Below are 20,248 nucleotides of genomic sequence, written 5' to 3' on the forward strand. Positions count from 1 at the left end.
TCAACCCTATTATTTTAAATCCACTTACTGCATATTTACTTTTCGTACAGCACAAATACGTTGTTTTCCTAAAGTGGGGCTGTTCATGGAAGTCTCTGTCATTTGCTTTAACTTGCCAGCTACATTCTGGAAAACAAATAAACAAACTATAAAGTGTGATAATCATGAATATAATAATCAATGCCTGAAAGCAGAAAAGGTTCTCCTTCCAACCTGCATTTGAAGGCTATAGGGGTTTTTTCTTGCAGTTAGCTGTCCCAGCATACACAAGTTTTAAATGGAAACTATGATGTGACAACAGATCAGGGGTGAAGAACCTGCCCTTGATGCCTGCAGGCCACTTTGGGCAAGCCATGCCTACCTGCCCTACACATGATGTCACACATAACATCAGGTATGGGGCAAGTATGGGGCTCCAAAGGAACAATCAGAAGCTAAAAGGTACACTCCCAACCGCCATCAGCTGATGGGTGGTAGTAGCACACCTTACTCAAGAAGGAGGAGGGAAGTGGTTTCCATTTAGCGGAAACCGCTTCTCCTTCCCAGTGGTGCTCTTTGAAGCCCTTTGCAAGCCTCCCTGTGCTTCTCCTTTGCACCTCTGCCATTGGGGGTAGAAAGGAGAAACACAGTGAGGCTTGCAAACTATAGGGCTGGCAACTCCCCTTGCATCGTAGATTGGTGGTTCCTCAATACAGGAATGATGATGTTTTGCTTTGGAAACTGGAAAAGTAAAAATGTAATAGAGTAATTACTTGAAGGCGAATGTTGGAAGATTCAGACAGACAAAAGAAAGGACTTTTTCACACAGTTAAACTACGGCATTCAATCCCACAAGAGGTAGTGATGTCCACCAGCTTAGGTGGCTTTAAAAGAGCATTAGACAAATGCATGGAGGATAACTACTAGCCACACTGGCTATGTTCTGCCTCCACTGTCTGAATGCCAATTGCTGGGAATCACAAGCACAGAGAGTGCTGTTGCGCTCAGGTCCTGCTTCTAGACTTCCCATAGGCATCCTGTTGGCCATAGGATGCAGGAGTAGATGGGCTTTTGCTTGATCCAGCAGGGCTCTTCGTATGTTCCCTTCTGCAACCATTCATGCCGACCTTACCTTTTCTAAGCGTATCTCGAGTTACTTCCACCTCTGTGTTGATGCGGTTTTGTTCTGGCTCAACGGCAGGCTGAATATCCAATTCATCCTCTGTCTCATCATCACTATACGGCACCTCTTCATCATTGGGCTGGGAGTCCTCATCAAAGGTATTGTCCAAATCTCTTTCCAAATTCATCCTATCAGCAGTTTCTGAATACAGAAATGAAAAGGAAACGAATTGCAGCCTAGCAAGATAGGCACAGAACTGAATTCCTGTCTCTCCTGCATCTTAGTGCTAGACTTACAATCAAGAACAAAGTTACCTAAGCATTGTTTTAAAATAACATTAATTTTCTCAGTCTGAAACATGCCTCTGTTTTCAGTGGATTGTCACCTGATGTAGTTAAAGCCACTCAGCTAACAGACCCTGCTAACAGATTACATTACCAAATAGGGTTGGGCTGAGTGTGTTGTAGTCCTGTGCAAATAAATACCTTTTCATTTTACAGGCAATATAATGTAGCAGAAGGGGGAAAATATTACAGGGTCCTTTTCTAAGCCAATAGGTATAACTAGAAACTTTGTGTATTCCAGTGCCAATAGCTCAGATATCATGAACGTATGCAGGCTTCTGAGCTCTTAATGTAAGCCTCTTCGTAACCAGCATTACTCAATAGTTCTGGGCTCACAGTGCCAGCAGGTAACCAAGAGCAAGGTAGACTACTGAGGGCGTGCACTTTACATCCAAAATGAAATCAATTCACCCATCAAATTCCTCCCAAAGAACCAGAGAGTCTTAGCTGGGTCCCAATACATTAAAATAAACATGCTTTCCAACCTGTGCCCCTCGAAAGGTCGTTGGTCTCCCAGCCATCATGGCTAATGATCAAGTATGATGGGAGCTGTAGTCCAACTATGTCTGGAGGGCCACAGATTCTCTATCCCTGCAGTAGAACTTCCACTTTAACTTTCTGAGAGAGGAAGGAGATCAGCTCAAGTGTGCATACCTGCCAGAATGTCAAGAATGCCAGATCCAGGCTCAGTTGCATAAAGCTTCAGAAAACTTTTAGAAAACTATGTTGTGGGATCTGATTAATCTGCAGTCCCAACCTTATACAAATATGATACATATTCACTTCTTCGACACTGAATCAGGCAGAGATAATCCTAGGTTTCTATTCAATATTTGCATACTGGGACCACAATACCTGATGGAATGCCTCTCCCGATATGAACCTACCCGTACACTGCGCTCAACATCGAAGGCCCTTCTCCGGGTGCCTACTCAGAGAGAAGCCCGGAAGGTGACAACAAAAAAAAGGGCCTTCTCAGTGGTGGCCCCCGAACTATGGAATATCCTTCCTGACGAGATAAGCCTGGTGCCAACATTATTATCTTTTCGGCGTCAGGTAAAAAAAACCTTCCTCTTCTCCCAGGCATTTTCAGCATTTTAGTAGTAGTATTTAATATGCATTTTAGTATGTGTTTAATTATGTTTTAATTCCTGATATTTTTAACTTTTTAAACTGCTTAATATGAGGTTTTAATTGTATGTTAGATGTTTTTTACCTGTTGTGAACCGCCCAGAGAGCTTCGGCTATGGGGCGGTATATAAATTAAATTAATTAATTAATTAATAAATATACTGCAAATATATTCTTTGTTCTTGCCATTGCCTGCACACAGAGGGCAGAAAGCAACAGCAAGGAGATTGCTTTTTTGTTAAAACTATTGTTTTCCTATCACATGTAAATTTATGCAAGTTTAGTTGGTTGATTAATCAATGAATGTACTAAAACTCAAATGATCAACAAACCTTTCTTTCATCAATAAAATTACCAGATGCTACTATCCTGTACGTGTACAGAGGCTGGACAGCCATCTGTCAAGGATGTTGTAGCTGCAGCCTGCATTGTGCAGGGGACTAAACTAGATTACCTCCAAGGTCCCTTCTGACTCTATGATCATATGATTTATTAAGGTATAAGGTACTTCCTTCCTATGTTCCCTAAGGCACAACCTGGCATTGCCACCTGTCTCATACTAGAGGAAGTCTGCACTCAGTCCCCAGAAAACTTTTGCTAAATGGTGTTTAGAATGAAGTGTGCAATTAGCAGCCATCTCTTTCTCAGTACAGCAGCAAAATAGTAAAAAGCAAATGGGCAGATCTCAGAAGAGTATATTACTAAATAAAATTTCTGTATATTTGTGTGAGAAAATGAATAATAAAGGGGGAGAGGAAAAGGGGTGTAGTCATCCAGGGTCTCGGGGGAACTTGACCCTTTACTTTTTTGAGAGCAGGTTCCCTTTGTACCCAGCATCCTATGAGCCAATAAGCAGGAAAAAGGAGTGTGCTGGTCACTGAGAAGAGTCTTCTAACAAGCTTCCTTGTCCTTTCCTGCTGATTGGAGCCAGTCAGAGTGAAACGAGGTGTGTTAGCCACTGAGAAGGCTCTTCTCAGTAGCTAACACACTCCCCTTTCATGCTCATAGAAGGCTGTATAATCTTAGAAGGGTGTGTGGCTATGAGGCAGCATGGCTGTAACTATCATAAAGAGACCCTGCACTTCTGAATTTGCCACCACGCTACTGGCAGGGAAGATCTCACATATGCGCTTTACTGATTACCATAAAAATAATTTGCCAATAAAAAACAGAACAGCAAACACATCTTATAGGCCATTGTGCTTCTTCTTAACAAAGCCTGTTAGAACAGAATATGTTATACTGCAGTATGTGACTACAGCCCTTTCTTTCCCAGGCGGTGGAACAATGGTTTTGCAGCAGAAAGTTGTGATTTAAAGTCACACTCTACCACTACCAAATACTACACATGCAGGCACGCGCACACACCTACCTATACACAGGCATATGAAGCCTTATAGGTAGCCAAACTTGGCCAAGATGGGCTGTTTCATCAACGCAGAGCAGCATCATTATCATGAATCTTCAGTTTCTCTCCCTTGCATTTTTCCAACCCCAGTTTGTCACATTTCCACATTAGTTTGCATTTTTTAAGTCCTCAGCATTTTAGTTTGCATTTCCCCTACGATACAGATTTTTGTAAGCAATTCCCTCCGAAATACACCTGCATTGTGCACGTATTCAATAAACATTTTTGGTTGGACAAGTGCTTCACGAAAATCAAAAAAATACGAATTTCAAAGGACAGCTACATTTTGGATCATGTTTCTGTAATGAGCTCAATCAAGATCCTAAATGAGTATTCTCAGCAAATCCAGCCATCATTGGCAACCACCTCTGAAGTAGATGCATGCCATTTCCCCCCCATAACGTCTTTCAAGAGGAGTCCAACAAATGGACAGATTCGTAAGTAAAAGTAACCTTATAATACACAGCTCTAAGTGTCTTATCTTTCCTTCCCTGAACACTTGTTCACGTGGTTGAACACTACTTGACACCTCACAGTGCTTAATTACCTGCAACTGAATACATCAACTAGCCCCATTAATAAACAGTGAACATGAGATGATATGGAAAGTCTATAGCGTATCTATGATTCAGACATGCAGATCATCATTTATGATGCTATACTCATTACTGGTCAGTCCTAAGTCACTCCTGCATCAGGTGCAACAGATCTGTCCTCACAAATATAGGGGAAGCATTGACAAGACTACTTCACCACATAAAAACAGGGATGGGAAAAACCTGTGTCCCTCCAAAAGTTGCTGGACTGACAACACAACTCCCATCATCCCTGACCGTTGGCCATGCTGGCTGGGTCTCATGGGTGTTGCAGTCCATCAACAACTAGAGGGACACAGGTTGCCCATCCCTGAAATGATTCACCTTCAAGTCAATCCCGACTTATGGTGACCCTATGAATAGGGTTTTCATAGTAAGCGGTATTCAGAGGGGGTTTACCATTGCCTCCCTCTGAGGCTAGTCCTTCCCAGCTGGCTAGCGCCTGCTCAGCTTGCCACAGCTGCACAAGCCAGCCCCTTCCTTGTCCACAACTGCCAGCTGGGGGGCAACTGGGCTCCTTGGGACTGTGCAGCTTGACCACGGCTGCACAGGTGGCAGGGCACGTAACCCCTGAGCCACTCACTGTGGGGGTGATATTTAGCTGGCCATCGACACCCAGGAGACAGGAGCGGGGATTTGAACTCACAGACTCTGGACTCCCAGCCAGGCTCTCCTCCCCACTGTGCTATACCTATCCCTGAAATAAAGCTTATTGTTAAAACAAAACAAAACCAACCATTAAACTGTTTCATGTGTAAGAAGTGTATGGAATAAGACTCAAAGGCTCCAGGAAAACTAAACCTATTAGTTGAAAGCAGAACAGACTTTAAAACATGTAAGATTTAAAACAAATGTCACTACACTTTAAGGTGCTAAACTGAACAAACATCTGCTATCCAATTGGTTGATTAACTAATTACATTTAAATTGGCATTTTTTACCAAATAAAAATCTGATTTTTCTGAGATATTTAAATGAGGTAGCTTGCAATGGCATAAACAGCTACCATTCGTTAGATGAAAAGGGCATGGTAATTGTTTCATTCGCTATTACATAGAATGGAACCAAAAGAGACTCAAGATTCTTTTTAAAAAAGGCACGAAATTCACAGCCCCACCCACTAACATTTGTCCTCATTAACTGACAATGATTGAAAGAGGAACCTGGATGAAAGTATTGGGCTCCACACCCCTTGGGCAACAGTCCTAATCCACAGACAGGCAGTTCTGTCAATGGTGTGATTCTAGCCCTTTCTCACCCTGTTCTTCCATTCCATAAGGACTTTAAATCATTTTCTATTGCCACTTCGGTAATCCACATAAACGTGCTTCCATACCTGCATATTCTAGAAAAACTGTTTGACTGATACAGTTTAGGGAGTGGCACTGTTAATGGCTAACTGGGTAGTAAAAGGGGTTAAAAAAATTGTCACTCCCCGAGCCAACCGTTCTTTGTGCTGTATACCGGATGTTCTCAAAAAAAGGATATTATGACCTTGAGCATGTCCTTTTTAAAAAAGAGATATAGAAGCACGATAATGCAGCTATGCTAACACACACACACACACACAATCTTTGTTTTATAGAAAGAGGTATACTGATGTACAATAGACAAAGCATCACACATGTAACCATTGTGTATTAATATTTGTGTACAATTTCCTATTTTTAAAAAAGGTAGAATGTCAAGTTATTCTCCCTTTCATGTACTCAACATACACAATAAGGCATAATTAAGGAAACCACTGCAGCCAAAACCAATTGGTGCGATATATGATCCTTCCTATCATTTTCATGCCCAAAACTTCCAGGTTCAGTCCCGTGCATCTCTGGGCAGGGCTGAGCAAATACTCCTTTACCTGAAACCCTAGAGAGCGAATGCCTGTTGCTATAGTCTATGTTATACTACAGACAGTATTGAGGGGTACATAGACAAATGGTTATAGCAGCTTCCTTATCCAAATTATGATGATAATGATTCTTCTATTTTGGGATTGGGCCTTCCTGTGTATTCATTATAACCTTAGAAGGGTTAGTTAAATTTGTGAGTTAACTTTACTTGTATGCAACTGACAAAATGAAATATTTCCGTCCTTACAGGAAAGGAATATAATTTTGCTTTCTTGCTGGAAAAGTTGAGCAACACTCCCCAGACAAGTTTCAAAAAAAGTGGGGGGAGGAGCCTTCTGTCATTCTTCACAACATCCCAAAAACTAACTCAGACTGCATTTAATTACTGACATCCTAAACGTAACTTGGATAATCTCATTCTGACTCAGCAATGTTTCTCCATCATTTCAAAACACAGCAAGAGTAGACTGTTAGTTTATTAGCAACAACAAATTCCATGGAAGTGTGTATTGTGGTACTTAACTCAACACTGCAGTCAAAAATGGATCTGCAACTGGGCAGTTGCAAAGATATAACCTCTCCCCTTAAGCAGCTCTCAAACTCCATGGCTGCTGGTTATTTTTTTGTTTTGTTTTGTTTTTGCTTATCCATAGGCTAAAGCAGCAACATAGGGGACACATGAAAAGTTACAGAAAAAAGAGCATCTGTGGATGCTTACTTGTGAATGAGCCTCTCTTCTCCACCTCCATATAAAACTATTGGGTTGCATTCAACATAGCACTAAGGTGAATGTTCCGTCAGCACAACAATTTCTCCTTGCACAACAGAACATTCTTCCCCTCTCCTCCCCTTGTCCACCCTCTAAATCTGTTTGGGGGTTCCCTCAACCCTCTGGGAACATATTTAAGGATGGCACGGGGAGGGGAGGAGAGGGGAAAAATCCCATTGGACTAGCACAAATCCTTGTGCTAGCAGAAGTGTTTCATTGAATACCTCCCATTAAGAGCCAGTCTCATATTTTTGTTGAAAGGATATGGTGTAGAAAGAATTTTGTTTAAGAGCACAATTTAAATAATTCATATTGACAATTTTAGGAAGTACCATTAAGCATGGAGCAATTCCTTTAAAAATGCAAGAGTTTTGCCTGTACTCTAATCTTTCTCAGAGGGATTTCTAAGGATTATGTCAGTGCCTTGTGCCTCCCCACTTTCAGCAACAATTCCCATCAAACTCAAAAGATGGATCTTTTTTTAAAAAAAACTTAAACCCCCAGAACTTTACTCTGTCAATCATCCAAACAGACAAGGTTGCTGTTCAGAAGCAACACCTTGATTAGTAGCCACCAAGTGTTTCATCATCTGTGTAACATAAGGCAGACCAAATATTCACTGCAGAAAAGTTGATGTCATTTTGTTCCAAATCTCAATCGAGAAGAATCTTCACTATCTATGGCTTTCCTTTTTCATATTTAATAATGCCCTGGAAGATACTCTCTGCAATTAATTATGCTACTACAATTAATTATGCTCCTGAAGTGAGTACTTTTTCTAAAAGGCATTCAACTTTTTAATTGGAGAGCCAATCCCACATCAAGCACAGCACAGAGTTAACCAGGGTTGATGCATCAATTTCTTTTCTGCCATTCAATCAATGGCTTCAGTTAGTCTGAAAAGTTCATGCTTCACGTCTTCAAATACATAATATAGGCTTGCACCTGAACTATGCAGCTTTATTCACTACAAGGAATTATACTTCCATGTAAGGTAGGCCAGAAACCCTCTCCTTGCAGAGGTGATAAGATGAACTCCTATGTCCCTCTTCTGCACCCTAAGGCTCAGTGGACTAAGCCAGTGCATAAATGCTGCACTCTCATGCCACCAAGGAACACACTCAGTAGCACATGACAGTATAGAGGTGAAATGAATTTCTTCCCCATCTCTACTCAAGCTTGCAAACCTGTTGAAGCTCAAAGCAAGTGTGACCTCTTACATGCCCTACCACTTCTCAACAATCATTTTCATGATGGAGGGCAGCTAATTAGGCTCAACCTACCTTTGTGTCTGAAATAAATTCAGGGCAGGGGGACAGATCTCAGTGGAAGCATACCTTTCTTTCTCTAAGCCCTTGCTCTCCAGCCCAGCCTGACTGATTGGTCGGGAAGGAAGGAGCAAATCAAAAATAAATATTTTTCCTCCTCTTTGCAATTCCACTTGTGTATGCATTAAGATAAGATGGACTAACCTAGGGATGGATTAAAGTTTTGAATTCTACATTCCATACTTTAGCACAGCAGGTGGAAAGATAGGGAGTGACAGTGACATAGTGACACCACAATTTATTCAGCAGATGGGTTTGCTGAAGGTACACCAATATTCAGTGTTACCTTCAGCACTTTCAAACACACACGGCAGTTGTGCATCCTCAGAGAACTGCAGCCCACTCATGATTTAGCAGTACATGCAGAGAGGTTTTTTTAAGGACACATGGCTGTCATTGATACGCTATACCTTTTTGCTGCATGGGAGACATTGATGCCCCTGCTGGCATGCCAGCTGGCAAAGAAAATAGGTGCCTTAAGTGGAAGCTGCTCCAAGTATGGAAATCAGTGTTTTACTGAGGAACAGGGGAGGCAGTAATTGATGTCACACTTCAGGAACAGCAGCATATCATCAATTTTTTAAAGTTATGTGCTGTGTTTTAGTATTTTGTGCAGCATCCAACTAACTCATTCTGTCAGTGCAAGGATTTCCACTTGCGCAATGGAACTTTTCCCATTTTCCTCCACCCATTCTGCCCCTAAAACTATTCTGGGGGCTCCCCCAACCCTCCAGAGCAGATTTGGGAAGGGTGTGGGGCACGGATGTGGGAAGTTCTATTGCACAAACAGAAATCCTTGTGCTGATGGAACAAGTTACTTGGATGCCACCCATTGCCTTTATTTCTGAACTCTAAATCACAAACACTGAAATCTAAATAATTTGCAGAAAAAAGAAGACACGTAACACACTGTCCAAACCGGGAAGAAAACACGGAAAACTCATGGAGGAACTCATACCCACTCTCTTTCAAATATGCAGGCCTCACATATTGCTGCTTCATGTTTTGCTTTTTGTTTGTTGCTATATGATGTTTTCATATCACTTTTCCATAAACCAGCCAGGGCAGCATACAGCAAATCAAAATAAAAACAGCATTATGAAAACTTAAAATAAATAAAGCATAATTAGAAAACATTACAAGCAGCAGCAGTACTAAAAGCAATTTTTAAAGGACTAATTAAAGTATGTGTCTTGACGCCTTTTCAAAAAGCAGAAGGGGGACCAGTCGTATAGCTCTGAAGGGAGCGCATACCACAATGGGTTCCTGCTGGGGGGAAGGGCGGGATATAAATAAATAAATAAATAATTTGGGAGGGGCACAGGAGCTGGTCAAGCAGATCTCAAAGTGGTGGAATCCCAAAAAAGCTTCTCCTGCAGTTCTTTATAACTGGGCAGGTTCATAACGAGAGATGTAGTGCCTGGGTCCAATTTCAAAAAGAATGTACCAATGACAGCAAATTCAACAACACACTAAAAACAGCAGAGAAAAGAGTTAAAAAATACAGCCACCACCAAAAAAAACTGACCACAGCAATTAAAACCAGAAAGGGAGAAGCCATTTATGGTCCACTAATCATAGAATTGACAATTTGGGAGGGGGGGGGATCTGGAGCAGAATAAAGGCAAGAAAGCCAGGCTGAGCCATAGAGACACATTGGGAACACCCTATAAAGCTAAGTTGCAGTTCGCAAGGCTTTACATTCTACAAGTTCACTGTAGAATGTAACTTGGCACAAAGTTAATTACAGGAATTTCCTCTTGTGCCACACACAGTGTGATCCAACTAGTTAAAAAGGAAGGGGAAAACACATAAAACTTTATGGAGGGATCTTCTGGGGTAGACATGTATATCAGTATACTATAAGTTAACTGTACAGTGAATTCTTAATGAGTCCCTGGTCTTTAGCTCCTACAAAGCAAAACAAATGCCTGAGTCTCTTTGCAAAGTTTTCACATTTGCCTTCTTGGGAGAGGGGGATTCTTTAACATGTACCCACAGTAGTATTTGCAGAAAATAATTTCCAGGTACTACCTGATCTCAGGTGAACCCGGCACAGGAAAGATGCATCCTGGTTGCTATGGGAAAAGGGCAAACTATGAAGATTCCAAAGACTAAACAAAAAACAAAAAAAGACAGAAGCAGGAAAAGTGCACTAAAAAAGAGGGCTGTTTGGACAGCAGGCAATAGGAATCACTTATCAGTCACAACTCTGACTTCACCCATTGGCTAATAAAACGGATAAGCAGGAGCGTCCAGGCCAGGCTAGCTCATTTCACAGACATTTATTTGAAGGTACCTGCACCTTTTGTAACTTTCTTCCTAAGAGGGCTAGAGACTCTCTTTTTTTAATTAAAGCTCAGAATCTGAGCTACTTGCTGGGAATACCACTGAAGGCCTTCGTGGGCACCATAGGGCCCACAGACAACAGATTGGTGACCCCTGACTTACAGAGACAAGCAGTTCTGGTCCTAAACCAGCTGTGGGGAACCTTTGGTCCTCCAAATGTTCCTGACCTACAACTCCCATCATCACTGGCCATTGGCCATGCTTGCTAAGGCTGATGGGAGCTGGAGTTCAACAACGACTAAAAAGGCCACAGGTTCCCCACGCTTGTCCTAAGTCATGCCAGCCACTGCACATGCCATGCAGGCTTACTTATGGATTGTTTGTAAGAGGCTGTGGGACAACTGAGATTCCTAACCTATCTTTATTTCAAGGAATGAACAAATCTTAGTTTAGCTGTTCTATTGATGAGAATACAATTATAGCATAAGGAGGAGATGAAGAAGAGCTTTCAGCAATATGTAATGGGAAGGGAAGGAAGCTAACACATTTGGTAGGAGAAAATAGGGGTGTATTACAAATGTGTCGTCTGTGCAACACTGGTGGGCATGTAGAAGGTTCCATCTCTTGTTCACCCTTTCCTTTACACCTGCTTGCTGACGTGAGTACAATGCTACTAAGCATGCACAGAGTGCCTTTCCCTGGGCAGTCTCAGCCAACCCCCATACACAAGTATGCATCTGAACTTCACCGATAAAAGGCTCTCAGATATATGAAACACAGGCACACGTATATCATGTAACAAATCAAGCACTGGAACTATACAAGACAGGCTTCAGCTCATATACGATTGAATGTACCATCATAATTCTATCCGAATATTTGGCGTTCACATTTGTGAATACCGTATGTTTGATTTGCGATTTGAGTGCAAAGACTATGCACAATGCTTGCTTAAGAACAAATATTCCCTGCCTTGTGATGATGGAGTCGATTGCACAGGGTGTGGAAAAATAAATAAAAGACCTTTTGAAGTTTCACAGCCTAAAAGGAACAGGCACTGAATTACCACTGCCCACCCCCCTTCCCTGAATTGTCTTTCCAATTCAGCATTCATCCTTCTACCAGCCATTCTTCCTTCTGCTGAGTGACAGCAGTGTCCTCTGGGCATGGGGCAAGGCCACCAGAAACACCCATAAGCCAAACGCCGCCAATGCCCAGACTAGGTCAAATTTGCCACCCATTGGAATGGCAAAGCAGGAAATGCCGAATAGCAAAGCCTCCCACAGGAAAATAAGCTTTATTGACATGTCACTACCACCTCCTCCATGATTTACCACCAACCCCCCCCCCCAAGTATTCCAATAAAATGTTCCCCACAAACTACAGCAGCTGCCATAAGAGTTTCACCTGGAGTTTGTTTCATACTTTACATTTATTTAGTGCCAACAGTGTGCACTGGGTGCTGTAACGAACACAAATCTAGACATCCCAAAGAGCAACATAAGTAGTTATACAGGAACGTAGCTGCAGAGGGCTTTGAGCGTGTCTCTCTCAAACAGTTTCCCACATGTCAAAGTGCTTTTGAAACCAATGATCAGTATTCTGCTAACTTGTCCCATCAATGTAAGGATTTCTGCTTGTGCAGCAGGACTTTCACCCCCCCTTCTTCTTGCCCAGTGCCCTCCCCAAATCTGTTCCAGACTACAAGAAAAAGTTCTAAAACAGATTTAGATGGAATGGGGGGGGAGAGAGGGTGAGAACATTGTGCAAGCAGAAATCCTTGTGCTGACACAATGTTCGCCTTAGTATTATGTTAGATTCCACCGAATGCGGATTGCAAACGCAGTGTGAGATAAGGGATGATGGTCTCTAGACTGAAGGAAGTGATGTGTGTGTTGTGTGCCTTCAAGTCGATTAAGAATTATGGCGACTCTATGAATCAGTGACCTCCAATAGCATTTGTTATTAACCACCTGATCATTATAATGGAGAGGGTGTATGCTGTAGGACAAATATATTGCAGATATTGTGTTGTTGGAGAGGTACAATTCCTGAGTCAGTTGTAGGAGCATCACTGCCTTCTCTCATTTGCATAGTCTATATCTTTCTTGGTCATGATAGAGCGTGAGCAAGACACACAGCACTTTTATATGTTCATCTGTTATACAAATCACATGAATAGTTCAGATGGAACATAAGAGAATCAGATGTCTGCAGAGGAGAAATGATAAAACTACAATAGTTGAAGAAAAGATGCATTAAGGACAACTATAATGCACTCAATGTGGGGCTGCCTTTAAGGATGGTTCATAAACATAAACCAGGACAAGACAGAGCCACAAAAGTAATTGTGGTGCCAGACAGTTGGATCACATTGTATGTGAACTGTATGAGTTGCACTGGATGACGGAGCATTTCCAGGCCTAATTAAAAGTGTTGGTGATGACCTTTAAAGTCCTAAATGATTTGGGTCAGAGTAACCCAAAGACCTTATACCAATCTGCCCTTCCCTTGCCATCCACATTAGAGGCTCATGTTGCTCTGAGAGCAATCGGATTGGCAGGCACACACAACAGGGCCTTCTCAGCAATGGCCCTACTTCTGAGCAATTTGCTACGGAGTGATATGAGGCCAGCCCCATCCCTACAAAATCTCAAGCAGGCACTTAAGGCACCTCTGCCACTTTATAGAGTGATTTTAAGTGGGCTGGGAATGTGATGGGCTGTTTATCTATCTATCTATCCATCTATCTATCGTTATTCATGGGTGTGCTGGGCAAATTGTTGATTTATGTGCTGGCTAATGTTAAGGTGCTAATTTTAATTTTCAGCTGTTTTAAATTTTTCAGCTGTGGTTTCCTGTCGTACACCATGCTTGTCACATTGTATGATATAAAATATATGAAATAAATAAAAAGAATATTGAGGACACCTTACAGAGGAAGCTGCTCTAAGCACAGGAGATCAAGTAGTTCCAGAAAGAATTAGTGAGTGAAGGCAATAAGAAGCAGCTGGTAAAGGATGCCAAAAGTAAAATTTAATGACAGCAACACAAGATCCCTAAAAGTTTATATCAGTCACAATATCAAGCAGCTTACACAGGCTGAATACAAACACTTCTGCAGTTCCTCTTGTCCATTTAATCCTTCACAAAAGAATCTATCAGACGCAGAACATACTGAAGACAAGCAATTGCTCTTGCCATTTTCAGCAATCCCAACCAAATACCCTCATGGAATATTAACCTTCATTAAAGTTGTATTAGTTGCTTTAATTGCTTAAAGATGTATTAATTGCTCCTGTAACAAGAGATTCTGACAGAACAAGAGTCCAAAATGCATAACCAGATAGCTTCCAAAATATTAACAAGAGCTCAAAACAGGTCAAGCACAACATTAACATGTGTCTAGCCAAAGATGAGTGTTCAGCAATCGTCCCATTTATCACTTGGATCAAAACAAGGAGATGGAATACCCAGGGCTAGAGGAGAACAGGCCCTCCTTAGCGTATTGCAACAGGTCTTGGCACTGTACTGGGAGATTCACACATCAGGCTTCTGCCTCTGTCTGGAGAGTACCTCATTTCTGAGAGATTTTGACTATAAGAATTCTAATGTTACAAAATAACACAAGAATACAAGCTTTTAATCCTAAATAATGTAAAATAGCGCATCCCCAAAATATATCTTGGGGGCTTTTTAGTTTAGTGAAAAGGCAAATAAAAGGCAACATGAAAGACATGTATAAAACTATGCATGGCATTGAGAAAGTGGATAGAGAAAAGTTTCTCTCTCTCATCATAACACTAGTACTCATGGACATCCAATGAAGCTGAATGTTGGAAGATTCAGGACAGACAAAACAAAGTACTTCTTTCACACACTGCATAGTTAAACTATGGAATTCTCTCCCACAAGAGGCAGTGATGGCCACCAACTTGGATGGCTTTAAAAGAGGATTAGACAACTTCATGGAGAACAAGGCTATCAAATGGCTAGTAGCCATAATGGCTATGCTCTGTTTCCACTGTTGGAGACAACATGCTTCTGAATCCCAGTTGCTGGTAATCACAGGTGGAAAGAGTTTGTTTTTTATTTTAATGTAATTTAAGGTCTTTTTATGATGTTTAAAAGTGTTTTTAGTGTTTCTGTTTGCCGCCCTGGGCTCCTGCTGGGAGGAAGGGCAGGATATAAATCAAATAATAAATAAATAAAATAATAAATAAAGAGTACTCTTGTGCTCAGATCCTGCTTGTGGACCTCCGATAGGCATCTGGTTGGCCACTGTGAGAACAGGATGCTGGACTACATGGGCCACTGGCCTGATCCAGCAGACTCTTATGTTTTTAGGCTCCTGCATTTTTTAAATGATTGTAAGATACATCGCACAGACCTTTTCCTTCAAGTACATTTCTAGATGTAGTGTTGACTGCACCCAACCCACAGCTTCTCTCATCTACCCCTTCTCCGAGGTCCCACTTATTCCTAACCTTACTCATCTATCCTATTGCATGTCTACTTAAAAGCAACTTGCATTTATTTCAATAACTTACTCCTAGGTAAGTGGGTATAGGATTTGAGCCTGAGAGTGCTTAAAAAAATTAAGGGTAAAAAACAGCAAGTAGTTCTAACCAGAGCTTGGAAAAGTTACTTTTTTGAACTACAACTCCCATCAGCCCCAGCCAGCATGGCCACTGGATTGGGCTGATGGGAGTTGTAGTTCAAAAAAAGTAACTTTTCCAAGCTCTGGTTCTAACAATATTTTATATGTTTTGATTGTGCTGTATCTTAAATTATTGTGATCCACCCCCAGATCACATGTAATGAGGGGCTGAATATAAATCTTATATTTTTTTCCCTCTCTTATCAAGTTACTCAAGACTGTTCTCAAATGTGTCAATAAAAAAACCATACCGAATTATATCTGAGCAATAATTCTCCTAATTTTCCCTACCCAGAGAAGGAACCAAAACCCTAGATTATTTGCAAAGCTTCTGGCATAAATGGTGCATAAAAGCCAAATATGAGCAGGAAATCTTCAGAAGGCAGTCAGTTAATTTCTGTACCTCATAAACTATGAGCTAGAGTCATGTCCACACCCCTCTAAATTATGTTTGCTCTCAACACACCACTTAGATATAGGTATATGCACCTATATGCAGATGTGGAAGCCAAGACTGAAAGAAAGCAAATTGCCCAAGGTGAAACTATTATATATAGCTGAGACCAGAAATTAGAGTTCCAAAGCCTATCAAATCATTTCATGCATAAAGCAGCAGAAAGAAAAATGGGGAAAACAATGAAACTTTAAAAAAGCAATTGTTGTTCCTGGAGCTGATATATATTCCTCTAGCCACCTGTCATCTAAAGATAAAATAAAATATCAGGCCAAAATTGCAGGTGGAGGTTGGGTGACCTTCCACCCAGAAGGGTTGGCAGTGTAGGATGGAGTAAGGTACACTCCTCCCTTCACACATACACTCTCTGTTCAACAGGGGTCACATCCACACCATTCATTTTAAACAGTTATACCACCTAGACAGTCATAGCTTCCCCCAAAGAATCCTAAGAACCGTAGATTGTGAAGGGTACTGGGAAATGTAGCTCGGTGAGGGGTCTCCTAACAAGTCTTAGCACCATTACAAACTATAGCTGACAGGACCCTTTGGGGGAAGCTTAAGTGTTAAAGTAGTATAACTGTGCTTTAAATGTATGGTACTGGTGTGACCAGAGTGGGATCCTCCTTCTAGCCCAGCTGAACAGGTTACACAAGGCTTCAGAAAGAGGGAAAGGGGTTAATAGCCAGCAGCATTCTTCCTCCTCCTCCTCATCTTCCAAAGCATCTCTCAGAGAAGCTCAGGGAAAAATACTTCTTCCTTGACTGCTTCTTCTTTCGGTCTCAAGTTCTATTCTATTTATCAGTTTTTATGCCAATAATTAGCACAGTTTACAATTAAAAAATAAATAAAAGCAACAGAACTGTAAAAGCAGCAGAATAAAACCTGCAGTAAAAATCCACAATGAAATCTCTTCAGATGACCCAGGATTATTATTTTTTGTAAATGTTTTCACCTGGAGGCAACAAGTGCCAAGTTAGTTTATCTGAGGAGAGGTTTCCACAAACACAGACCCTCAAATGGCAAGAGAAGAACTATGATCCAGAAGGCCTTGGCTTTAAGGACTACTGTACAAATTGAACAAAATGGGAAGTGGTGCAATAAAATCTGCTCCAGATCCAACTCTGCAACTGCCAAGAGAGTCTAAAGGTGCCCAAAAGCACCTAGGATGCCACTAGGGTTGCCAGGTTCAGGGCCTGAGAATGATTCTGTATCTTTAAGAGAAGATAAAATTCAGCCAAGTATAGGCTTTCTTGCAACACTGTAATGGGAAAAACCACAAGGTGGAATTCTCCCTTCCCCCTGCACACCCTTTAAAGATACAGAAGACCTCTTGGAGTCTGGGCCTGGCAACCAAGAGATCTTTTGTATCTTTAAAAGTTGTGCAGGGGGAAGGGAGAATTCCACCTTGTGGTTTTTCCCATTAAAGTGTTGCAAGAAAACCAGCACTTGGCTGAATTTTCTCTTCTCTTAAAGATACAGAATAATTCTCAGACCCTGAGCCTGGCAACTCTAGATGCCACTAGTATACTATTTACTCTTTGTTCAACTCAACTTGCTTATTATGTATTTTTATTATTATTATCTGTTGAATTTATATCCCTCCTTTCCTCTCAGTGGAGCCCAGGGTGGCAGCCACAGCAACAAAACAGTAGCAAAAACAAGAACATTCTAAAAACAGTTAAACACACTCCGAAAAACACAATTACAGTTAAAAACATTCTTCATCCTGTGATCTTTGGGTTGCCAGGAACAGTCTCCTTCATCAAATGCCAGGGTAAACAGGAATGTTTTCAAATTCCTCCTGAAAGTCAATAATGATGGAGACATGCACAACTCACTGAGGAAGGCATTCCACAAATGGAGAGCTACCACTAAAAAGGCCCTGCCACCTCGGCACTCAAGAGGCAGCTGGACAACCACCTGTCATGTATGCTTTAAGTTGGGTTCCTGCATTGAGCATGGGGTTGGACTCGATAGCCTCACAGGCCCCTTCCAACTCTACTGTTCTGTGATTCTATGAGTCAGTGCTAACTATCAAAGTACACATCATTTCCCTATCATTTGCCAAGAAACCCTGTAGCTCAGTGGTACAGCTGGCTGTGGCTCAATGGTGAAGCATCTGCTTTGTATGCAAAAAGCCCCAGGTTCAATTCCCAGCATCTCCAGAGGGCTGGAAAAGACTCCTGAATCCTGGATAGCCACTGACAGTGTGACAAGACTGAGCTAGAAGAGCCAGTGGTATGACACGGTACAAGGCAGCTTCCTCTGCTCCTCCCAGAAAGTATTTGTTCAGCCACCCAGTCTGTGGTACAAGAGTTTCTTTATTTGTATTTATTAAATTACATCTCTCCCTTCCTCCCAAAGAAGCCCAGGGCGGCAAACGCACAATCAGCAAAACAATTAAAACATCCAAAAAAACAATTCCAATACATATGAAGACGGGGAAGATCTCAACTTAAAAGGCTTGTTGAAAGAGGAAGGACTTCAGTAGGAGCCAAAAAGGCAAGAGAGATGCCAAGTTTGCACGTGTTCAAAAATGAAAATGTAGAAAAGGCATTTCCTCCCCCCCCCCATTTTCACTCTCACACCCACTCTGGATTCTTCTGCCAAAACACCACATTCTAGCTCTTAAAGTGTGCTGGGGGATGGGTACAGGGAGGGGATCACATGTCCTGAACTACAGCGAGAAGCTTGAAAAATCTAGTCTGGAGCGATCTAAAAGACTTGTAAACAAAAAAACCCACCTTGTCTCCACATGGCTTGCAGGTGCCAACTCTGAAAAACTGTCTGTCTGGAAGAGCTCTTAGACTGGATAAGACTCAACTCACAAGATGAAGAACTTGGCCAGAATTTGAGAAAAACACCAACAAAGTGACTATTTACTGTTAGAACGGACCAGACGCATCAGTTACTGGAAAGTATGAGAGATTATGCTATCTAACCTCCCTTGTTATAGGTATATTTTTAAATAACAAATATAAAATGACAACTTTATATGCGCGTCAACACAAAAATCAGGTAAGAGTGCGCCAATATTCGCTCGGTAGAGAATCAAGACACACCTAAATCTACTCAGGCAAGTGCACATCCTGTTATTTAAATTTATGACTATTTATTCAGGCTTTCACATAGAAGCTCGGTGCCTTTTAACCACATTTGGCAGCATAGACTGCAGATTTTTAGCCAGTTTCAGCCAACCAGGAAATAAAGAACTTAACAACGGCAACACTGACAGAACAGAGCTAAAACTTACAAGACATAGAATCCCATAAAAACAAACTAAACAGCATAAAAGCCCATATGAGCACAATCAGTCAAAACTCACGCTGTCACCGAAGCAACGGCTCAAGAAGAGAAAATACTCTTCATCTGGCACCTAAATGATAGGAGTGTAGCCATCAAGCACACATCTCTGGAGAAGGTGTTCCCAAACAACTTCCTAGCCTCAGACTGGCAATTCTGACAGCATTGCCAGGTAGCACAGGCTGCACTTTTGCTCATGGCCCCACGTGCCCAGGTAGTCATGAGAACAACTGCAGACTCGCATGTTAGAGACGGATCTTGAGCTGCTGTGTTTTTTAGACTTACTGGTCATTTTAACAGCATGAGTACATTGAAAAAATCTAGGAAATAGCAGCAAATAGTCTATTTACAACTAGTACCAACAGTGTCATCAGTCATGAGTGTGAATGCCTCTGCAATCTAAATAAGCGATTCAAATTTTAAAAATTGGGCCATTATTCTATTAAATGTAATATAAATATCTTAGCCTCTGCCTTAAACTTGAAGCACAGCCTCCAAAGCAAATCTCAGTGGAATTGCCCATTAATTAATGTCTGCTTTGGAGGCCCTGCTGTTTCAGGTCCCAGTATTTATTTATTTACCTGTATTTATTAAATTTATGCCCCACCTTTCTTTTCATGATAGAAACCCAAGGCGGCTTATATATGGTTCCCACGCGGTCTCCCATCCAGGCACTGACCACATCTGACCCTGCTTAGCTTCAGCAGGGTACTGGCCTCATGTGCCTTCAGACCATAGCCTGGGAAATAGAAGTATTTGTATTCCACACATTCGTGAAATCAACATACAAAATTATAAAATAAATAAAAGCATCCATAAAAACATCAGCAAATGCTGGTTGGTTAAAAAGAAGAATTCCTGTTGAAAAGGCCTGTCTAAACAATACAGTTTTCAGAAGATGCTTAAAAGAATGCAGGAATGGAGCGACTCCCTTATGAGGAAAGGTTGCAGCATTTGGGGCTTTTTAGTTTAGAGAAAAGGCGGGTCAGAGGAGACATGATAGAAGTGTAT

At 41.5% G+C, this 20,248-nt stretch overlaps 1 protein-coding gene across 5 annotated transcripts in view; it reads right to left on the minus strand.

Moving 5' to 3' along the window:
- Positions 1-20,248, minus strand: part of ATP8B1 (ATPase phospholipid transporting 8B1) — a 103,036-nt gene that overhangs the window by 50,585 nt on the left and 32,203 nt on the right. For 3 of the 5 annotated variants that reach the window (XM_061615272.1, XM_061615281.1, XM_061615261.1), the window contains 2 exons: positions 1,112-1,303; positions 29-126 (listed from right to left, as the gene is read on the minus strand). In XM_061615272.1, the coding sequence (XP_061471256.1) occupies positions 29-126; positions 1,112-1,289 (276 nt within the window). In that variant the 5' untranslated portion in view covers positions 1,290-1,303. Of the gene's footprint in view, positions 1-28; positions 127-1,111; positions 1,304-1,931; positions 2,101-20,248 lie in introns of those variants that run through there. The other 2 variants (XM_061615289.1, XM_061615299.1) reach the window with 2 other exon arrangements.

Source organism: Rhineura floridana, chromosome 1 (genome assembly GCF_030035675.1).
Source record: "Rhineura floridana isolate rRhiFlo1 chromosome 1, rRhiFlo1.hap2, whole genome shotgun sequence".
Taxonomy (NCBI): Eukaryota; Metazoa; Chordata; class Lepidosauria; order Squamata; family Rhineuridae; genus Rhineura; species Rhineura floridana.